This window comes from Myotis nattereri (genome assembly GCF_964212035.1).
Source record: "Myotis nattereri genome assembly, chromosome: 3".
In the NCBI taxonomy this organism is placed as follows: Eukaryota; Metazoa; Chordata; class Mammalia; order Chiroptera; family Vespertilionidae; genus Myotis; species Myotis nattereri.
The window spans coordinates 19,999,874-20,018,993 of record NC_138077.1 but is presented as its reverse complement, the minus strand read 5'-3'; the positions used below and the strand labels follow the sequence as shown (position 1 = coordinate 20,018,993).

Genomic DNA, 19,120 nt, shown 5'->3' with positions numbered 1-19,120 from the left:
ATATGGAATCTGTATCTATCAATTTGTCTCTTACCCCTTACCTTTCTAGGCTGGGCATATACCATCTAACCCCAATGCCTACCACCACCAATAACAGAATATATCAGCCCAGTTACCTCAGGTCTACTATCTTTCTCTCCCCACTCCCTTCTGTCCCCTCTTTTCATTGAACTTTTTATTAATTTGAGCATTAACTGGGAAATGGCATAATATATACAGTGACTTTTGGGGTTCTGATATGCACTGGACATGGAAGGAAAGGAGGAGATAAGTGCCTCACCACAATAGCTTCCTCTTTGCTGTCATCTATCAGCGAACCCAGAACTGGTGATGGTGTAGTATTTCCCTTTGAAAGAAATTGCCAGTTATGGACTTACGTACACCATAAACTCATCATTAATTATTCTAAGCTCTTAACATGCTTTTCATCTGAGCTTTTAAAGTTCTTCAGGATAGGTATTATTATCCGGTCTATAAAGATAGAAATACTGTGCCATACACAAGATTAAGTGTCTTGTTGAAGGATTCATAGCAAGTCCAGTGAGAGCTAGAAATCACATTCATGTCGTCAGATTTCGTTTTCTCCACCACAGTGACCAGAGAATCAATATCACTTTTCACCTTTACAGGACTATTATTTCTAATCCCTTACTGTATCTCTCTTTTATTCAAGATTTTAAAAGTCTATAAATAACCTTTTCATTTTAAATACACCTAAAAACCCTGGGGTAGTTCTCTATACAAAGCCCAGAGACAACTCTGCCCTTGTGAGCAGACAATAAATGAGGAAAAGGAAGAAGTTGATTTAATTGCCATCTCAGTCACTGAATTACAGTATCATCTTGAACAATCGATTCTGTCTGCATGCACTAACTTCTCAGCTGTTAGATTTTGGATACAATTTCACTTCCCTTAGGAAAGTAAGAGCTACTGAGATAATTTCTTTAAGATCCTTGGAGCTCAGTAATACTAAATAAAAAGAAAAAACAGGTGGCCACCTACATCATTCTATTATTCTATTAGAGTTAGGGCCTCAGAAATTTGTATTGCCTCAGGAAGTTCTCTTCCTCAGCAATCCCTCTGATTTATTGATGCACAGGATGTTTGCTACGTCAAGAAATCTAGAGAACAGGGCAGAAAAATAAAGTACATACAATCACGCTTCCATAATCCAGGGTTCTGTCTCTGGATAACCCACTAACCAGCAGTGTAACTTTAGGTGGGTAATTTACTTTCCATGCCTCAGTTCCTTCATCTGAAAAATGGGGCTAAAACTAATACCCTCATCATAGTATTGTGGGATTAAATTAGTACATGTAAATAACTTAGAAAAATGTCCAGTGCATTATAAGAACTAAATAAATGTTAGCCATTTTTAGCATTGTTGTTATTATTAATTATAACATATCCCATCTAATAAAAGAGTAATATGCAAATTAACCATCACTCCGTCACTCCATCACAAAGATGGCAGGGGCCACGAAGCTAGAGTGAGCAGGAGGCTTGGGTTGCCCCCGGTGATGGAGGAAGCCAAGCTTCCCACCTGCCCTGGCCGGTCCTCAGCTCCACTCAAGGCTATAAAGTTTCAATTAGAGAAGATAAATAAATCCCAGATACCTGCTGAAAAAAAAAAAAAAGAATAAAAGGACAGGCTGGGAGCTTGGTTCACCAGGGGGCATGGCAAGCCTGAAAACGGCCATCAGCCCCTCACCCAGGCTGGCCAGGTAAACCAACAGGACCCCCTGACCCTGAAGGGGCTGTGGACAGCCGGAAAACGGCCCTCAACCCCTCACCCAGGCTGGCCAGGCACCCCCGTAGGGACCCCCACCCTGAAGGGGGTGTAGCCAGCCTGAAAACCACCCTCAGACCCTCACCCAGGCTGGCCACACCCCCATGGGGTGAGGGTCCCGGATGGGGGGTTGGCCAGCCTGCAAACAGTCATCAGCACCTCACTCAGGCTGGCCAGGCACCCCAGTGGGGACCCCCATCCTGAAGGGGGTGTGGCCAGCCTGAAAACGGCCCTCAGCCCCTCACCCAGGCTGGCCAGGCACCCCAGCAGGACCCCCACCCTGATCTGGGACACCCTTCAGGGCAAACCAGCTGGCCCCAACCCGTGCACCAGGCCTCTATCCTATATAGTAAAAGGGTAATATGCAAACTGACCCTAACAGCAGAACTACTGGGAATGACTGGTCACTATGACACACACTGACCACCAGGGGGCAGACACTTAATGCAGGAGCTGCCCCCCGGTGGTCAGTGCGCTCCCACAGGGAGAGCTCTGCTCAGCCACAAGCCAGGCTGATGGCTGCCAGCACAGCGGTGGTGGTGGGAGTCTCTCCTGCCTCCTCAGCAGTGCTAAGGATGTCCGACTGCAGCTTAGGCCTGCTCCCCGCTGGCAAGTGGACATCCCCTGAGGGCTCCCGGGCTGCCAGAGGGATATCTGATTGCCAGCTGAGGCCTGATCCCCCGGGGAGCGGGCCTACGCCAGCAAGTGGTCACCCCCGAGGGGTCCCAGACTGCGAGAGGGCACAGGCCGGGCTGAGGGACACTCCCTAAAGTGCACAAATTTTTATGCACCGGGCCTCTAGTATAATATAATACATAATATTATTACATAAAATGTAGATATGTCTAAATCTCACAAATAACTCAAACATTCTACCAATTGGAGATTACTTTGAATTGAAATGCTATTTTAGTTATATCAAGGATCAACAATTTTCTGTCAAAAGGCAGATAATAAATATTTTTGGCTTTGTAGGTCACACAGTCTCCCTCACAACTACTCAGTGTTCAACTCCATTGTTGTAGCTTGAAAACAACCGTGAAAAGACTTAAATGGTTATGGCTATGTTCCAATAAAACTCTATTTACAAAAAAGAGACCATAGTTTGCCAACTCCTAAAATAAATCAAGAAATCTTTCAAAGTCACTGTTTTTATTTAGTTAAGTAAACTGGAACCTTAATAAGGAAATTACTCCTCCTGCCAAAAGACATGAGATAAAACATATTACCCATTACCATGCCCCAGGTATCACCTCAAGGCAAGATGATGATGCTCCTACAGGAGAGAGTGCTCAGATTAGAAAGCAAAGCCATACCACTGGGCACAGAAAGAGATGCCATTCCCAGGGCAATGAGTGGCATTCACTCGGCAAAGGACTGGAAAGAGCAACCATCTTTGAGAATATGGTTAATAAAGTTTGGGTGCATAAAGCGAACATTAACCATTTATAGATGTGGAGACAGAAATTTCTGAAAATACTAAGAAAGGCTTTACTTAAAAGGAAGCAATACCCTAGTACACACTGACATGGGACAGGAGCGAGAGGGAAGACACATTATAATCAAGGATCAGCATAACATGGGACATGCCAAATGAAAAGAAATCAAGGCCAGGCCAGAACGAAGAACTAGTCTCATAGTTACTGAAAAGTTTTCACCCCCTCAGCTCCCTAGTGAAAAAAATTTAAAAATTAAGATCAGAATTCCTTTGTACATCACTTGCATTGATAATACTTGGCTCAAGAATTTATTCTAGCCTTTCCGGCAGTGACAACCTTCCCACAACAATATGCTTCTCGCTAAGGATCTCCTCCGTCCCTCTCCAGAAGAGAAGAGGAAGCACCTGGTGCAGAGCCCCGATTCCTACTTCATGGATGTAAAATGCCCAGGGTGCTATGGAATCACCACCATGTTTAGCCAATTGCACAAACAGCAGTTTTGTGTGTTGGTTGCTCCCCTGTTCTCTGTCAGCCAACAGGAGGAAAAGCAAGGCTTACAGAAGGATGCTCCTTCAGAAGGAAGCAGCACTAAAAGCACTTCAAATCAAGATGAGTGGGAAACCATCAAAGACATTTTGGATTTTTTAAAAATATATATATTATTCTACCCTTGAGATAACAGAGACATTGAAATAATTTCTTTGAAATCGTGTAGCTCAAATGGACCCCGTGAAAATAAGGTATAGGGGTCCCCTTGCATTATCTCATTACTAATTTAAGGCTTGGTCAATTTGTTGTGCATCAAGACATTTTCATCCTAAGCATTAAATATTTATTGTATTGAATCCCTTAGGATGAAAGGTTTTTTTCAGAGAGGAATTTAAGGAAGAAGATAGTATGAAAAATGACTAGACCATAGTTTCACAAGGACAGAAACTATAATGTTCTTTACCACTAATGCACATTGTCTGACCTTTAGACACTCAAATGGATGTTGAATGAATGAATGCAAGTTCATAGCATATAATCATATTTAAAATGGCTATATATTGTTGCTATTTTTTTCTGTAGGATAGGTTCAGTCATTCTTAATCTATTCAACAGCTTCACACAGCTCTATAAAAATTCTCCTCCAGATGTTATCTTTATTAATGGCTAGATGAACCTTACATAACTACCAGATGAATAAAATTGATTGCACAGTGACCATTAATAACAGCCTTATTTCTCTCTATAGCTGTTCTACATTAACATATGAACATACATAGGTATATATAGATGTACATACATACATAAATACCTCCAAATTTTTGTCTCATCCAGGGAACAGGTTTAAAAAAATCATAAAATTTCCCATTTGAGAGACCTTTGGATTAACAATGTATTTAGCAGATTTCAAAATTAGATTCATGAAGTTAGTCTCTGACTTGGAGCCAAATTAAATTGTGTCCTTATTCACAGGACACAATTATATGCATAGTAATCAGACAGTATTAAATATTGTAGGTTTCTGATGAGACATTGAAAAAGAAGGAAATAAATCACAGCAATTTGGGTTCTCCTATGATGCCAAATTGATAGTCATTTTTTTTTAAACCATCAGCTAAAGCAGAGTATGCATGTATTTTATATAATATAGATATTAGATATGTACAATCATATATATTATAAATTTATACATTTATTATACATGATTATAAAATCTAGATTTTACTTCTCTGTTGTAAATGTATCTGTATATATATATATATGTGTATATATATATATATATATGATAATTTATGAGATCTTTCATTTCAGCTCTGATTATTAAGTTAGCAAAAGTCTTAAACCAGGCCAGTCCTCTACAATGTTTTGGCTACATAACACTATATTTCTAGAAAGAGAAATATTATCATCTTTATGATTAATTTATCTATGATACCTTTTTATTTTCATAAAATAAGACTAAATGTTTCCATTGGTCCTGTGTTTACTACAGATGTTATTTTGCCATATTCAACTAGACTTTTTTTTATGCCATTTCCCGTTCTGAGGATTTTCAGATATAATGTAGACTTTTAGAGAAATGAATAGCCTGCAGTACTTTGCAAAGTTATAATTACATCAAGGAGTTCATAAACTAAAAGCCTAATGAAATTATTGCCATGTAATTCTCTGTGGGTTGTTTTACAGTCTGTAATGCTATATTTGGTATGTGTTTTAAAATAATCAAAACAGCCTGGCCATTGTGGCTCAGTTGCTTGAGTATTTACCCATGCACCAAGAGGTCGCTGGTTTGATTCTGGGTCAGGGCACATGCCTGGTTTCAGGCTTGATCCCCAATGGGGGGCATACAGGAGGCAGCCTGTTGATGTTTCTCTCATTGATGTTTTTATCTCCCTTCCTCTCTCTCTAAAAATCATTAAAAACATTTAAAAAAAATAATCAAGGCAGCAGTAGGACAACAATAAACAAGTCTTCACCTAAGCTGTTCTAGCATAATAATAATTTCTATTTAAATAGATATAACTTTATTGCAAGTGAGACAGGAATGAGTCTCACAAGAAAGAAAAAAATTTTTAAGGCACAAGGGGCTTCTTAGACATCTTTCTTCCTAGTTTTCTAAAAGTTATATGTAAGGCATTTAGAATGATTATTTTATTATTAGCTCATGAGGATACTGAAAAGGAAATGAGATTATGGTTAATGGAAGAGCTTACAACTTTCAAGAAATATATATATACACACACACATACACACACACATACATATACATAAAGCTTGGTCGACAGTTATTTATAAGTTAAAATTTTGAAAAATGAAGATATTCCAAACATGCTTTTTGACAAAAGAAAGCAAAAACAAAACTTTATTATTATTAACATCCACTGGAAATGTTCCCAAGCATGAGGTGCCAAGAGGGGTAATTGGAAAGTCTGGGTCTGTTGCGATTAAGAATGCAGAACCAGACTATGATTTTTAAATCTGGCTCTACCACTTTTGACCTGTGTGGGGGCAACAGTATACCTAACTATAATAGGATGAGCTTGATTAGCACTCAGTAACAATTGAACCTTAAACTCAACCATTTACACAACAACTTTTACTTCTCACTCATACAAAGCTACTATAGATTCCCACAGACCTCCAGGGCAACCCTGATCCTTCAGTTGGCCCAACATTTCAGGCTGCTTGAATCTTATGCCATCTTCATATTGATAAGGACCTTCAAGCCATAAAGGGAAAGAGATAGCTTGGAGAATCTCTTACAAGCTTCTATCTTTTATTTGATGACAATAGATTTTTTTAAAAAAATATTTTTATTGATTTCAGAGAGGAAGGAAGAGGGAGAGAGAGAAAGAAACATCAATGATAAGAGAGAATCATTGATCAGCTATCTCCTGAATGCCCCCCCCCTTGGGATCAAGGCCATAACCCAAGCTGGGCATATGCCCTGACATATGCTCTGACCTGGAATTAAACTGTGACCTCCTGGTTCATAGGGCAACACTCAACCACTGAGCAACACCAGCTGGGTGACAATATTGATTATTGTGAAACAGGCAGAGAAGAAAATTAAGATGAAGTTAACCCAAACTATTTAAATATTATATTGTCCCTTGAGAACCTGAAAGGGCCTAAAAATAATCCATTCAAGCCCTCTTATTTTACAGATGTGAAAGCAAACACTCAGAGAAAGTATAAAAACTTTTGTCCAAGGTTATACAGCCAACAACTGCAAAGTCTGGAGTAAAACTCAGATATTTCTCCTAGCTCCCCTACTGGCTATAATTCCACCAACTTTTGGATGTGTGCTAACTTTTGGATGTAGGCATCTTTTGTTATAGCCTAGAGACCTGGGTGACATTCTGGTAAGATGTCTCTCTTCCAAATTTATACTTAATAGAAAACCCACATATGATGGTAATGATAGAGGGAATGTCCCTAGACATCAAATGGAATTGCAACAACTATTATTAATGTCTATTCATTTTTAACAGTGTGATACTGATTGTCCAACCCAAATGAAAATCCAGAGTTAAATACCATATTAAATAATAATATTTTTGCATATGGCAGGAAAGAATAAGATCTGAGAGAAGAGAGAGGATAGCATGCCACAGAACACTGAACACAGTAAAAAATAAGGTCTGTTTATCATTTTGTGCTTTCTGAAGCAACATTATTTTAAGATGAGTTTACCCCAGATCTTTACTCGCACCACACTGTAAGGTCTATGTTAACAGTAGGGAGAGCTAGAGTGTTGTGCTGTCACAATGATTGTGTTCCATTTACAGAGCAAAGGGGAAATCAAACACCATGTCAAGAATAGCAAAGCGCCTAGTGTATTTATTGAAACGTAGGGCTGGCAATGCCTAATACAACCACTTCCCACTTGAACAGATTCAGGTTCAAAATGTAGCTTCAATTATCTCTAAAATGAGATGCTCAGAGCTCTATTAGCACTTCCATTAATTTAGATCGTAATCATATCAACTTTCTCCTTTCCCTTACCCCACTTCCATTCAGACCCCTCTGGTCTTGAGGCTGAGCTGAGAAGGAATGCTGTAGGGTAGCCACCCCAAAGCATGCTGGGAAACGACGGATCAGAACTACTGCTGTCAGTTACTTCTTTGCTAAACATCTCCTCTTGCAAAACTGACCACTGTTTAAATCAGTTCAGAGATGCAATGATTCTATCAACAGTCCTGGCAACACTCTGGCCCTATATAATGTAATCTGACTTTAACAACAAGAAATATTATTTATTCAAATGGTGGCTCGCTTAACTTGATGACACAGTCAGAAAATAGTTATATTCCTAAAGCTAGTATGGCTCTATCAAAGATTCTGCAAAATCTTATTTAGTGTAATGAGGACTGTAATGACATTTTTGTTTATCATTAAGTACAACATATACAGGGTGGGGCAAAAGTAGGTTTATAGTTGTTTGTATGAAAAATAATACAATAACTAATAAATAATAATACAAAAATAAACTGTTTTTCCTATTCACAAGTGTAACCTACTTTTGCCCCACTCTGTATTTAAAAACAAAAAAAACAAAAAACACAACCAAAGCTGGTACCTCCTATTCTTTTAAACATGGCATTGATAATATTCTTCCTCCAATAGATTACGAATCAGAGAGGTCTAGATAAGAATAAAAGTAGCCCCTTCATGGTATAGCTTGGACTTCTCAAAGATGGTATTTGTCATTCACATCAAACCTGAGCAAGTATTCGGGCTAGTTTTATATGTTAAAACCAGAGGGGAAGGCTTAGCAAGGACACTGCATCTTGTTTCAGATGAGGCAAGCTGAAAAGATGGATATCGTTTGGCTCATACACTGAACTCCCCTCCCTCTTGTTCCTGCTTCTCTCCTGCTTGGAGCTGGCTCCTCCCTCCTTCCTGCAGCTCCGAGGATCACTGGCTGATTGAAGAACACAGCGGTTCAGGAGGGGAGCTGTGCTCTGTGTCTCTCTCATCCTCTCTCTCTTTCTCTCCCACTTTCTCTCTCTCTGCCTCTCTCCCTGAATCGGCAAAGCTGAAACCTACCTGATAGTCTCTCTGCCTTTGAATCCAGCTCTGGAAACAAATGCATCATTTTACTGCTCTTAAAAAGTGAAAAGAGTTTGATTTTCTCCAGCTACAAACTGCTTTGCTCCATAAGAAGGACCCTAAAGGACCCAGAGAGCATTTCTTTTTTCCAATCTGCCTGAGGAGCTTTTGCTTTTATGCCTGAAACTTGATGGTTTTAGGGAGGAGGTTTTGGATGGGTTTGTTTTTAATGGGAATGTTGAAAAGTTTCTTATTGACGCTTTCAATGGAATCCAATTTTTAATATGGGTTGAGTCAGATCTAAAGGAGAAATGCCTGACCATTTTCTGCTCGACTGACGGGGGAGCATGTAGAGGGAAACTTGGTAGGAGAAAAATGAGATCTGATTTGCAACTAACAGCTCAGCTTTATTTTGAGAATATGTACAGGCTCAGGGAAAGGGAAATTAAATATTGACCGAGGACAATGTCTGTATTTCTCAGTAACTTAACAAATGACTCTAGTCTATGGAAAGAGAATCATAATTCGACAGATCTTTTAAATCCACCAGGAACTCTGAACGTCTACCTTTTTTGCCTGACGTGCTTACTGACTGTCGCAGCCCTGGCAGGCAGCATCTATTCACTAGTTTCCCTGCTGAAAACGCAGAACAGAACTGTTGTGTCCATGCTCGTGGCGTCCTGGTGTGGGGATGATCTCCTGAGCGTCCTGTCGGTGACCATCTTCATGTTTTTGCAGTGGCCAAACGAGGTCTTTGACTACTTCCAGTCTCTGTGCGCCACCTCTGCCTTACTCTATTTGTGCCAGGGCCTCTCGAGCAACTTGAAGGCGACGCTCCTAGTCTCATACAACTTTTACACGATGCGCAGGACTGTAGGGAGCCAGGCAGCCTCCAGAAGATCCAGCCAGGTGCTCGGCGTGGCCCTGACCGTGTGGGCAGCCAGCCTGCTGCTCTCGGCGCTCCCACTGTGCGGCTGGGGCGCCTTCGTGCGCACGCCCTGGGGCTGCCTAGCGGACTGCTCCAGCTCCTACGTGCTGCTGCTCTTCGCCGTGTACACTTCAGCCTTCGGACTGCTCGCCGGCCTCTCGGTCCCGCTCATTCACCAGCTGCTGTGCTCAGAGGAGCCGCTGAGACTCCATGCCCACTACCAGGAGATTTCCCGCGGAACGTCCACCCCCGGGACCCCTCCAACTGGGGAGAGAGTGCTTTCCCTGTGCCCAGAGGATGCTCTGGGCCCTGCCCTGCGTCGCTTCGCGGCATGCTCCCCGAACTCGGATGCCGTGTTGGGGCCGGGGCCGCCCGGGAGGGTGGAGCAGGAGCGCGGGCCAGGGCGCAGCGCCGCCGCTGGGGCTGGAGCCTGCAGGCGTGAGGACCCGGGGACTCTCTATGGCACCAGGAGCTTCAGCGTGAGCACAGCGCAGAAGCGCTTCTCTTTGATCCTAGCGCTGACCAAAGTCATCCTTTGGCTTCCCATGATGGTAAAAGCGCAGTTGCTCGCAGCGCGCGGGTGTGTGTGCCAGACAGCGTGAGTGCGTGCTGGGACCGAGCGCCCCTGGTTTGGGGAATCACCGAGAGTCCGCTTCCAAATGTAGCTCTCCCGGTTTTAGAGATGCGCTTGTAGGAAGGCAGTTGAAGGGCAGCGCTGATCCGCAGAGAAGCCTTGATACCAAATGCTTCTTTCAAAATATTAAAATTGAGGAGGGGGCGAGGAGAGCTTTGGGGCATTGGCTACTGAGTTTTCCAAGATCTGTCGTGGCCAAGGGTGTTCACTTCTCTCATAGCAACCCCTGGGAGTATTCAGAAAAGGAGGTAGTTATATAAAAAAGAGATGTGTTGTTGTTTCTCCCCCATCTTCTGTTGTTATTCCATTCTCCTCACTCCATTCCTGCCTGGTTAAGAGGAAACGCCCATCCCATCTGGAGAGGCTCAATCAGAAGTAGAGAAGAGAAGGGACTAAACAGGCTTTTGTTCAAGCCTTCAGAGGGATCCCAGTTGAGAAGTACCAGGGCAGCACCCTCTATGACAGCTGGCCTGCACAGAGGTGACATTCCAGGGATGTGACAAAGGGCCATCCGGGGGACCAGGCTGCACAGACACTTGCCTGTTTTCCCAGTAGCACCCCAGTTCCCCATTGTGGACTGTGCCTCCTTGGTGGAGACTTGAGCTGGCGGCAGGCAAGATCAGACACTCAGGAGTGTAAACCCCCAAAGTCCTGTTCTGTCTGGAGCATCTGAGATCCCAGGAGACCACCACTAAAGCTAGGGGTGCCAGCCCAGAGGCAGAACTTCCGGCTCTAGGGCAGGGAAGGGGCCAGGAAAAGGAGTCTGGGACAGCATGCTTGGGGGAAAGGTCTGGGGAAGTGAAAGTGTGATGCTGGGATATGTCTGAAGCTCTCTCCTTTGCAGATCCACATGGTGGTCCAGCACATGGTGGGTTTTCCGAGCCTTCCCTTCGAGTCACTCAGCTTCCTACTAACCCTGCTGGCCACCACTGTAACCCCCGTGTTTGTCTTGTCCAAACGCTGGACCCACCTGCCCTGTGGCTGCATCATCAACTGCAAGCGGGATGCATATGCAGTGGCATCCGATGGGGGAAAAAGTAAGTCCTCCTCAGTGTGGTGGTTGGGAGCAATAGCATACAGTCAAATACAGAAAAGTGGTCTATTGAGAAAGTTGCCCACCGAGTAGGGGGCGAAGAGTCCAAGGACAAATGTAAATGGAAAACAGAGGAAAGAAATTATAATGTGAAATAATTCTTGGCACAGTGCTGGAAGGAAGTTTTAAGTAAGTGGGCTTAAAACAGCTCTGTGAAGTGCTTATACATTGAATAATAATTTCAGGTAAATTCAACGAGGGCTCTTGGGCATCAGGTCCACCATAGCTCTTAGCCCAGAGTAGGAAATAAATTCATCTCCCAAGTCTACATTAAGAAGCCTGCATCTGAAAAGAGATGAATTCTCTAAAGAGTTAAAGATTCATTATATTATAGCCCATTATTTTTTAATGGAACAGTACAGAAGAGCATTTTCATTATTTGCTGCTTGTATTCTTCCAGGGTTTAGGAGAGTTTTTAGAGTAACAATAAATGCCTGAAAACAGTTCCAAAACAAAATTTAAGTGTATGCCTCTGCTTTTAGAAAAACACAAAACAAAATCCCCACCAAATACCTGAGTTTTTTTTAAAAAAAGGACAAAGCATATAAAAAACATTAACAAGTCGATAAATTCTAACCGTCTATCAAATGTTAACCTCTTGCCACTAAATTAATGAACCAGCTTCTTGTAGTATTTAAAATTGTGAAAAAGAGTCTAGTGCCAGTGAAAATGAAAAGTCTTAGTTAAATGGTTCAGGACAGTTCTTTTAAGAAGTAAAGAGCACCTGTATCAGAGCTGAAAAGTAAAGCAATGCAACAGACATCACTGCAAATGGTCGGGAGTATTCTATCTGATATGGCTGAGATAGAAGAGCGTAGGGCAAACTAGCAGAATCAACAATAACATTAAAATTTCATGTTTGAAATAAAAACCATGCCTTTCAAGATCAAAATAATAGTTTTCTGTATCTTGCTCTTGTTTATTTATTTTAAAATTCAGGGAAGGCCCTGAAATATGTAGGCATACAGAAAGAGGCATGGATTCTAAAATAAAATGTGAGAAATAGTTAGTTTAAAATACTTATAGTTCAAATGACTCCAAGGGGCATTCTTTGAATAAAAATGATATATTTTCACTGTCTGAGGACTCCGCATAAATTTTCCTTTTGCTAGGACGACACTACAGAAAACCCCAAAGATGGCCTGTCCTCAAGTATGCAGGGGCTTGATCAATTACAGTACCTTGATTCTTGGGAGTGTGACTCCGATTTCACATTTAAGCTTTTTCTCCTCAAAAAATTAAGATTCCCTCCCCCCTTTAAATCTTTATCAGTGAACTCCAGAAACAAGAAAGGAATTTTTCCCTAACTCAAACTTGCCACAGGTTCATTATGCAGATGGAAATATAATTCCACATCTCAGCTTCACTGAACGGAAACTGAGACTTGCAACCTGATGATGAACGTCAAGAATAAAAATACTCTACAGAAATAACAATTCTCTCCAGCAGTCACCTGTATTATGTCTCAAAACAAAAATGTTAAAAAAAAAAAGGGTTTTAACAGTCTCAGGTGGTAGACATATGCATTGGATATGGCTTTCAGACTCATTTTGTTTGGATGATATGTGTTCTTTTTAAATTAAGTAGTTAAAATATTTTATATCACAATCAGATTTTAAGCTTTAATTGTGAACAAAATCAGAGTATCTGGTGACATATTTCTCTGAAGAATTATTTTTATAAATTGATATAATTACATATGCATACATTGTAATTAGCAAGTTATGATTAAAACGAAAGACTACAGCTAATCATGCTTTTCAGAGTTTTGCTTTTCAGAATAGATACATTATATCTCCTTTTCTTAAGTGTAGTATAGACTTCAAAAGATCCTGACTATATTCTAATAGTCTAAGTTACTTGTCAGTTATTAGTCAAGCCCTGTTAACTCTTTTATATTGTTATAACCTATTACATATATTAGTTAACTCAGTCAGTATTTACCATAATGTTAAGGAAAGTCACTAACAAGAAGTGTTTTTATTGGTTACATTTCATAATTAATGCACTGTCCCTAACTTAAAGACAGCACATCTGAGACATTATGAGAGTTTTCTAATTAATAGTTAAATTTTTGATACATAAAACTGATTTAAAGACTACTGGGTTCTTAGAATTGGATGTATTTCAAGCCTCTCATTGTGCAAGAGAGAAACATTAGGCACGGAGTGAAAAAATGACTTGAATTTGTGAGGCATAATTGCTTTGCATAATTGACAAGAAGTAAATGAAGATAGTTTTTAAATTCATAGTAATGAGGTTGAATGCACTTTCCTAATTTTATTTACTATGTATATTCAACTGTTGTTTATATCTACTTTCCTAACCATGGAATTTTGTTTTTGTTTTTACTTAGCCAAGAGAAACTGCTTTGAATTCAATCTATCATTTGAACAAAGTTATGGAATTTATAAAATAGCACATGAAGATTACTATGGTGATGATGAAAATTCTATATCCTATCACAATCTCATGAACTATGAATGCAAAACTCCAAAAGATTCTCAGAGAGACACTCCTAATATCTTCAGTGCCATAAAAGTGGAAATCAGCACTACACCCTCCCTGGACAGCTCCACACTTAAAGGCATTAACAAGTATACGAATACTGATATTATAGAGGCTAAACAGGATTCCCGCAATGAAAAGGGCGTTGACCCACTGCTCTTTGAAAAAACAGGTGATACGCACTATGAAGAAACCACCTTTTTGGAAGGGCCAGAAAGAAGACTTTCTCATGAGGAGAGTCAGAAACCAGACCTTTCAGACTGGGAATGGTGTAGGAGTAAATCAGAAAGAACTCCTCGTCAGGTACAGTAAAGATTATTCTTCCTGTGAAATTAAAGTGAGAACAAATATGACAGGCAAAAAAAATTCTCAGTTGCATATTCCATTCAATCAAGTCCAAGTCTAATTACACTTGCCTCAATTAATTTCCATAATACTAAACTTTATTTTTGAAAGGACTTTACATTTTCATTCAATATATACACAAATATATATATATATATATATATATATATATATATATATATATAAAGAGTTAAATAGATTATTTGAGAATTATAGGGCAAGCAATCTACTTAAATTCAGACTAGACCCTCAGAAGTTGTTTCAAATTAGTTAACTTGTAGGTTTTATTATTCCTTCACCCAAAAAGTATTTGACACCAAGATAAATTTCTTTTTTTAAATGTAAAGGCAAATATTTATACAACTAGTGGTGAGAAGGATAGTCCTGCTGCAACTATTCTAGACAGGTTGCATGTTAATCTTGCTAAAACTAGTCCCTCTAGTTCTCCTTAGCAATGAAATAAAGAACTATTCCAGAATACACACAAGTGAGTCTTTGCAAGCCCTGCTGAATGTCTATCCCTTTAAGGATGAAAGAAAGGTTTTATAATATCTATACTAATAAAAGGGTAACATGCTAATTAGGGCAGATGTCTTCCAGACGACCTTCTGGACGTCCTTCTGGACAAAGCCACAGTGGCTGCGAGGGCCGAGGCTCAGGCAGCTGTGGGCGGCTTCAAAGGGCCGGGGCGTGGCTGTGAAGGGCCCAGGCTCAGGCCGGCAGTGGCAGCAGCAGTGGGGTAATGGGGGCGGCGCCTTCCCCTGATCCACCAGGTCACCTCCTGCAGAGAGAGGCCAGACTGTGGCTTAGGCCAGGGGCTGAGACAAAGTTGGTTAGGGGCAATCAGGCTGGCAGGGGGGCAAGGTAAGGGCGATCAGGCTGGCTGGGTGGGGAAGGTAGGGTCAATCAGGCCAGCAGGCATAAGCAGTTAGCTTAAACCAGCAGTCGGACATCCCCTGAGGGGTCCCAGATTGAAGAGGGTGCAGGCCAGGCTGAGGGACATCCCCCCCATACATGAATTTCATGCAGCAGGCCTCTATCTATACTAATAAAAGAGTAATATGCTAATTAGACTGGGAAACCTTCCGGACATCCTTCCAGACAAAGCCATGGTGGTGGGCCGAGGCAGAGGTGATTAGGGGCAATCAGGCCAGGAGGGGAGGGCAGTTGGGGGCAAGCAGGCTGGTGGGGGGGGGGCAGTTGGGGTGAGCAGGCTGGTAGTGGGGGGCAGTTGGAGGCAATCAGGCCGGTGGAGGGGGCAGTTGGGAGCGAGCAGGCTGGCGGGGGGGGGGGGCAGTTGGGGTGAGCAGGCTGGTAGTAGGGGACAGTTGGAGGCAATCAGGCCGGTGGAGGGGGCAGTTGGGAGCGAGCAGGCTGGAACAGGGGGCAGTTGGGGGTGATCAGGCCAGCATGGGTGGCAGTTGGGGGCAATTAGGCCAGCAGGCAGAGTGGTTAGGGGCAATCAGGAAGGCAGGCAGGTGAGCGGTTAGGAGCCAGCAGTCCCGGATTGCAAGAGGGATGTCGGGCCTAAACCGGCAGTCGGACATCCCCTGAGGGGTCCTTGACTGGAGAGGGTGCAGGCCAGGCTGAGGGACAAACCCCCCACCCCCGCCTCCGCCGTGCACGAATTTCGTGCACTGGGCCACTAGTATAATAATAAAAGCGTAATATGCTAATTAGATCAGACATCCTTCCAGATGACCTTCCAGACGAAGCTGGGACTGTGAGGCAAGACTGGGTCCCGGGTGCCAGAGGGAAGCTGGTGCTGGCAGCCAGTGGAAAGAAGGCCTACTCTTGCACAAATTTGGTGCTTCGGGCCTCTAGTGTTTTATAAAAGTGAAAGAATTTATACATTAATTTCATCCCCTTCTCTCCTAGATTCCAACCTGTCTAGAATAATGAGAGAAACTTCTTATTTTATTAAAATTTGTAATGTTATATTAATATGAGATTATTCTTTCCTCCAAAGTCTCATATCTGGTAATTAAATTTAATGCTTTCCACACTATTTACTAGGCAGAGAAGTATTTTCCTACATGATTTGATGGAAATTGAAGCCCAATTGCTCCCATTCACTGGAATCAAAAGCTTAGCTCTACAAATATCTGCTAGAAATAATGCCTTCATTATTGGACCATATAACAGCAACTGTGACTATGAGCAGAATAATCTGAGATTTCTTTTATTCTCTTTTTATGTTTCTTTTATCCTTATTGATTAATTAAAACTACTAATCTTACTCTGACATCAGCATTTTAAAAGTTGGTTAATAAAAGAAACTATATTATTAAAAATAATTATTCATAGTTTCATGATTTGATATCTCACCAAATATTTTCCATAAGTTAAGAAATACAGTGAAAAGTGTATTATCGACAGGACACAATGCTCAGTATTTTTAGAACAATCTGGTACCCTGAATTCCTATTATTTCAGCATCAATTTGCTCCTGAATAATCTAAACTTCCTGGTTTTCTCACACTTAAAAAGTATTACTTTTTAAGTGTGTGTGTGTGTGTGTGTGTGTGTGTGTGTGCAACCCAATAACTTGCAACTACCTATGTGCCACTGCCCCATCCCATCCTCATGCATACCCCTTAGGCATTACAGCTATCTTGAATCTTCCTCATCATTTTTTTGTTTTATTGTCTTAGCATAAATGAACATAATAAATGAACATAATTCTAGCCCAATATATTGTTTAGTTTTCCTTATTTTGAGCTTTCTAAAGATGGTATCATACTGTACCTAGTCTTCTGGGACTTCCTTTTCTTCCACTCAACTCTATTTTCTTATGTATTTTCTTACAATATTGGCTATTATCATCTAAAACATAACAATTTAAAAATCTTGGTTGTAGGTCAGAGATTATAATCAAATAACTACACTTATAAATATGAAAGGATTAGACACTTTACATATCAATATATATAGTCTTAAGAGAATGAAGAAACACAACTTACCACAAACCTCTTGTAAATCAAAAAATAAAATTGTATGGAAAGCACAAAACTTTTATCAATCCAGATATCTTTGAACTATAAAAATTTGCTTACTTAATATTAATATTTTAACATTTGTGAAGAGCAAGTAATTAAGGAAACTGATCTAAAATCATGGCTTTAAAAAAATTATTAGGGGTAAAATAGATAATAGGATATTTAGGAAAGGTAAAATTTACATTTCCAGAGACTAATTGAAATTAATTGAAATACTATCATAAATTTTAAAACAATAGTAAGGAATCCTTAGGCCATAGGCTAATGTTATTGGTATAACTTTCTTTGCAAAATTGACTATGGAACTTAAGGTTAACATTATAAAATATATTTAGGATTGAAAAGCTTATGAGAACTTTTTCTATGACAAAAGCCAGGTGTAAAGTCTTACTCTATTCTTCAGCAGCAAATATTTCCTGGGAATAGATGGTGACCTGGAAAGCACTTTCATTTCATCCTTTTCTTCCAAGACCTTCTTTGCTCGGAAAGCTATGTTAATTTATATATCTTATAGTGATATATTAAACTGTAGCAGAGGGGCCCGGCCTGCATGGCTCAGTGGCTGAGTGTCAAGCTATGAACCAGGAGGTCCCTGGTTCAATTCCTGGTCAGGGCATATGCCTGGGCTGTGGGCTCAATTCCCAGTTGGGGGCATGCAGGAGGTAGCCGATCAGTGATTTTCTTTCATCACTGATGTTTCTAGCTCGCTCTTCCTCTCCTTTCCTCTCTGAAATCAAATAAAAATCTATTTAAAAAATAAACTGTAGCAGACACTGCAGCAACTTTATGAAAATACTACCTCTTTTGATTTTTCTATGGTTGTAGGCTTTCAATTATGTAGGCTCAATTTATCAGCTCCTCTCTAATGGTACTGACATAAAATAGTGTGAGTTCTTTGTTCTCAGGCTTTAAAAAAATCAGGTTTGATTTAAAATACATTTAGTAAGCCTTCCTTTACAATACACATTGGTTATTTTATTAGAGTTTGTCTTAGTAAACAAATTATCAGTACATTTTGTTGGAAATTCTCATGGGAGTGAGTGTCAGATCAAGGTTAAGGTGTGAAGAAGATAGTATTAGAATGGCATTAGCAGGGTTAATTTTAAATGTGATCCAATAAACTTTATCAGAGTAGGGCTAGCCCTGCCCTTTAAAGTGTGTGTAAGACTGAAATTCATTGTTAAGCTTAGCCACATAACCACTTCCTTTTGGAACCCTATAGTGTAGAATCCTAAGCAGTTCACTATTAATTTTCATTATAGTCAGAAAAATAGTCATGAGAAATGTCAGAGTTCTTCTGTTATAGTTTTAATGTGGTATGAATGTACCTCAAATGAAATAATGATTTTTCCAGAACCCCAAAGACTCATCTATGAATAAAGAAAATTGGATTTATAAAATAATTTAGAGGCTTGTGGGTGATCACTATAATTTTCTCTTTTAATACGAAGTTCAACAAATTTCCCATGGATTTCATTTTCTTTTCTTTTAACATGTTGTCTTAAAGCTCTAGAAACTCATTTATTTATTATAAATTAGAAACAAAGATATGAGGTAACTATGCCACTTAATCCCACTGGTAATTCTATCATTATAGCACTTAAGGTGAAAGGCTCTCCACTATGTCAGTAGAATATAGAAAAACAGTTCTGAAACAAACCTTCTCAAATGAGTATAAGCAGGGGAAGTGCTTGCATTTGATTAGCTACACAAACCACTTGGCATTAGGTAGACTAAACCCACAAGAAGTAACTTTAAAGTCACCTAAGAATCAAAGAAATTTTATGTTAAAAAAAATACTTTATCTAAAAATAGTTTTACAAGTTGTATTATTTGCTAAT

General features: G+C 40.3%; 1 protein-coding gene and 1 pseudogene across 2 annotated transcripts in view; both read left to right on the top strand.

Moving 5' to 3' along the window:
• Positions 1 to 3,578: 3,578 nt before the first annotated feature.
• On the top strand, positions 3,579 to 3,820 carry LOC308516425 (small ribosomal subunit protein eS27-like; annotated as a pseudogene). The gene has a single exon. The product of its transcript is annotated as a small ribosomal subunit protein eS27-like (transcript).
• A 5,417-nt stretch (positions 3,821 to 9,237) lies between these two features.
• The window catches only part of GPR149 (G protein-coupled receptor 149), a gene marked incomplete at both ends in the record, with an annotated part of 48,833 nt that continues 38,950 nt past the window's right edge, over positions 9,238 to 19,120 (top strand). The window contains 3 exons of the mRNA XM_081087061.1: positions 9,238 to 10,251; positions 11,179 to 11,371; positions 13,784 to 14,238. Coding sequence (XP_080943187.1) covers positions 9,238 to 10,251; positions 11,179 to 11,371; positions 13,784 to 14,238 — 1,662 coding nt within the window. The remainder of the gene's footprint in view (positions 10,252 to 11,178; positions 11,372 to 13,783; positions 14,239 to 19,120) is intronic.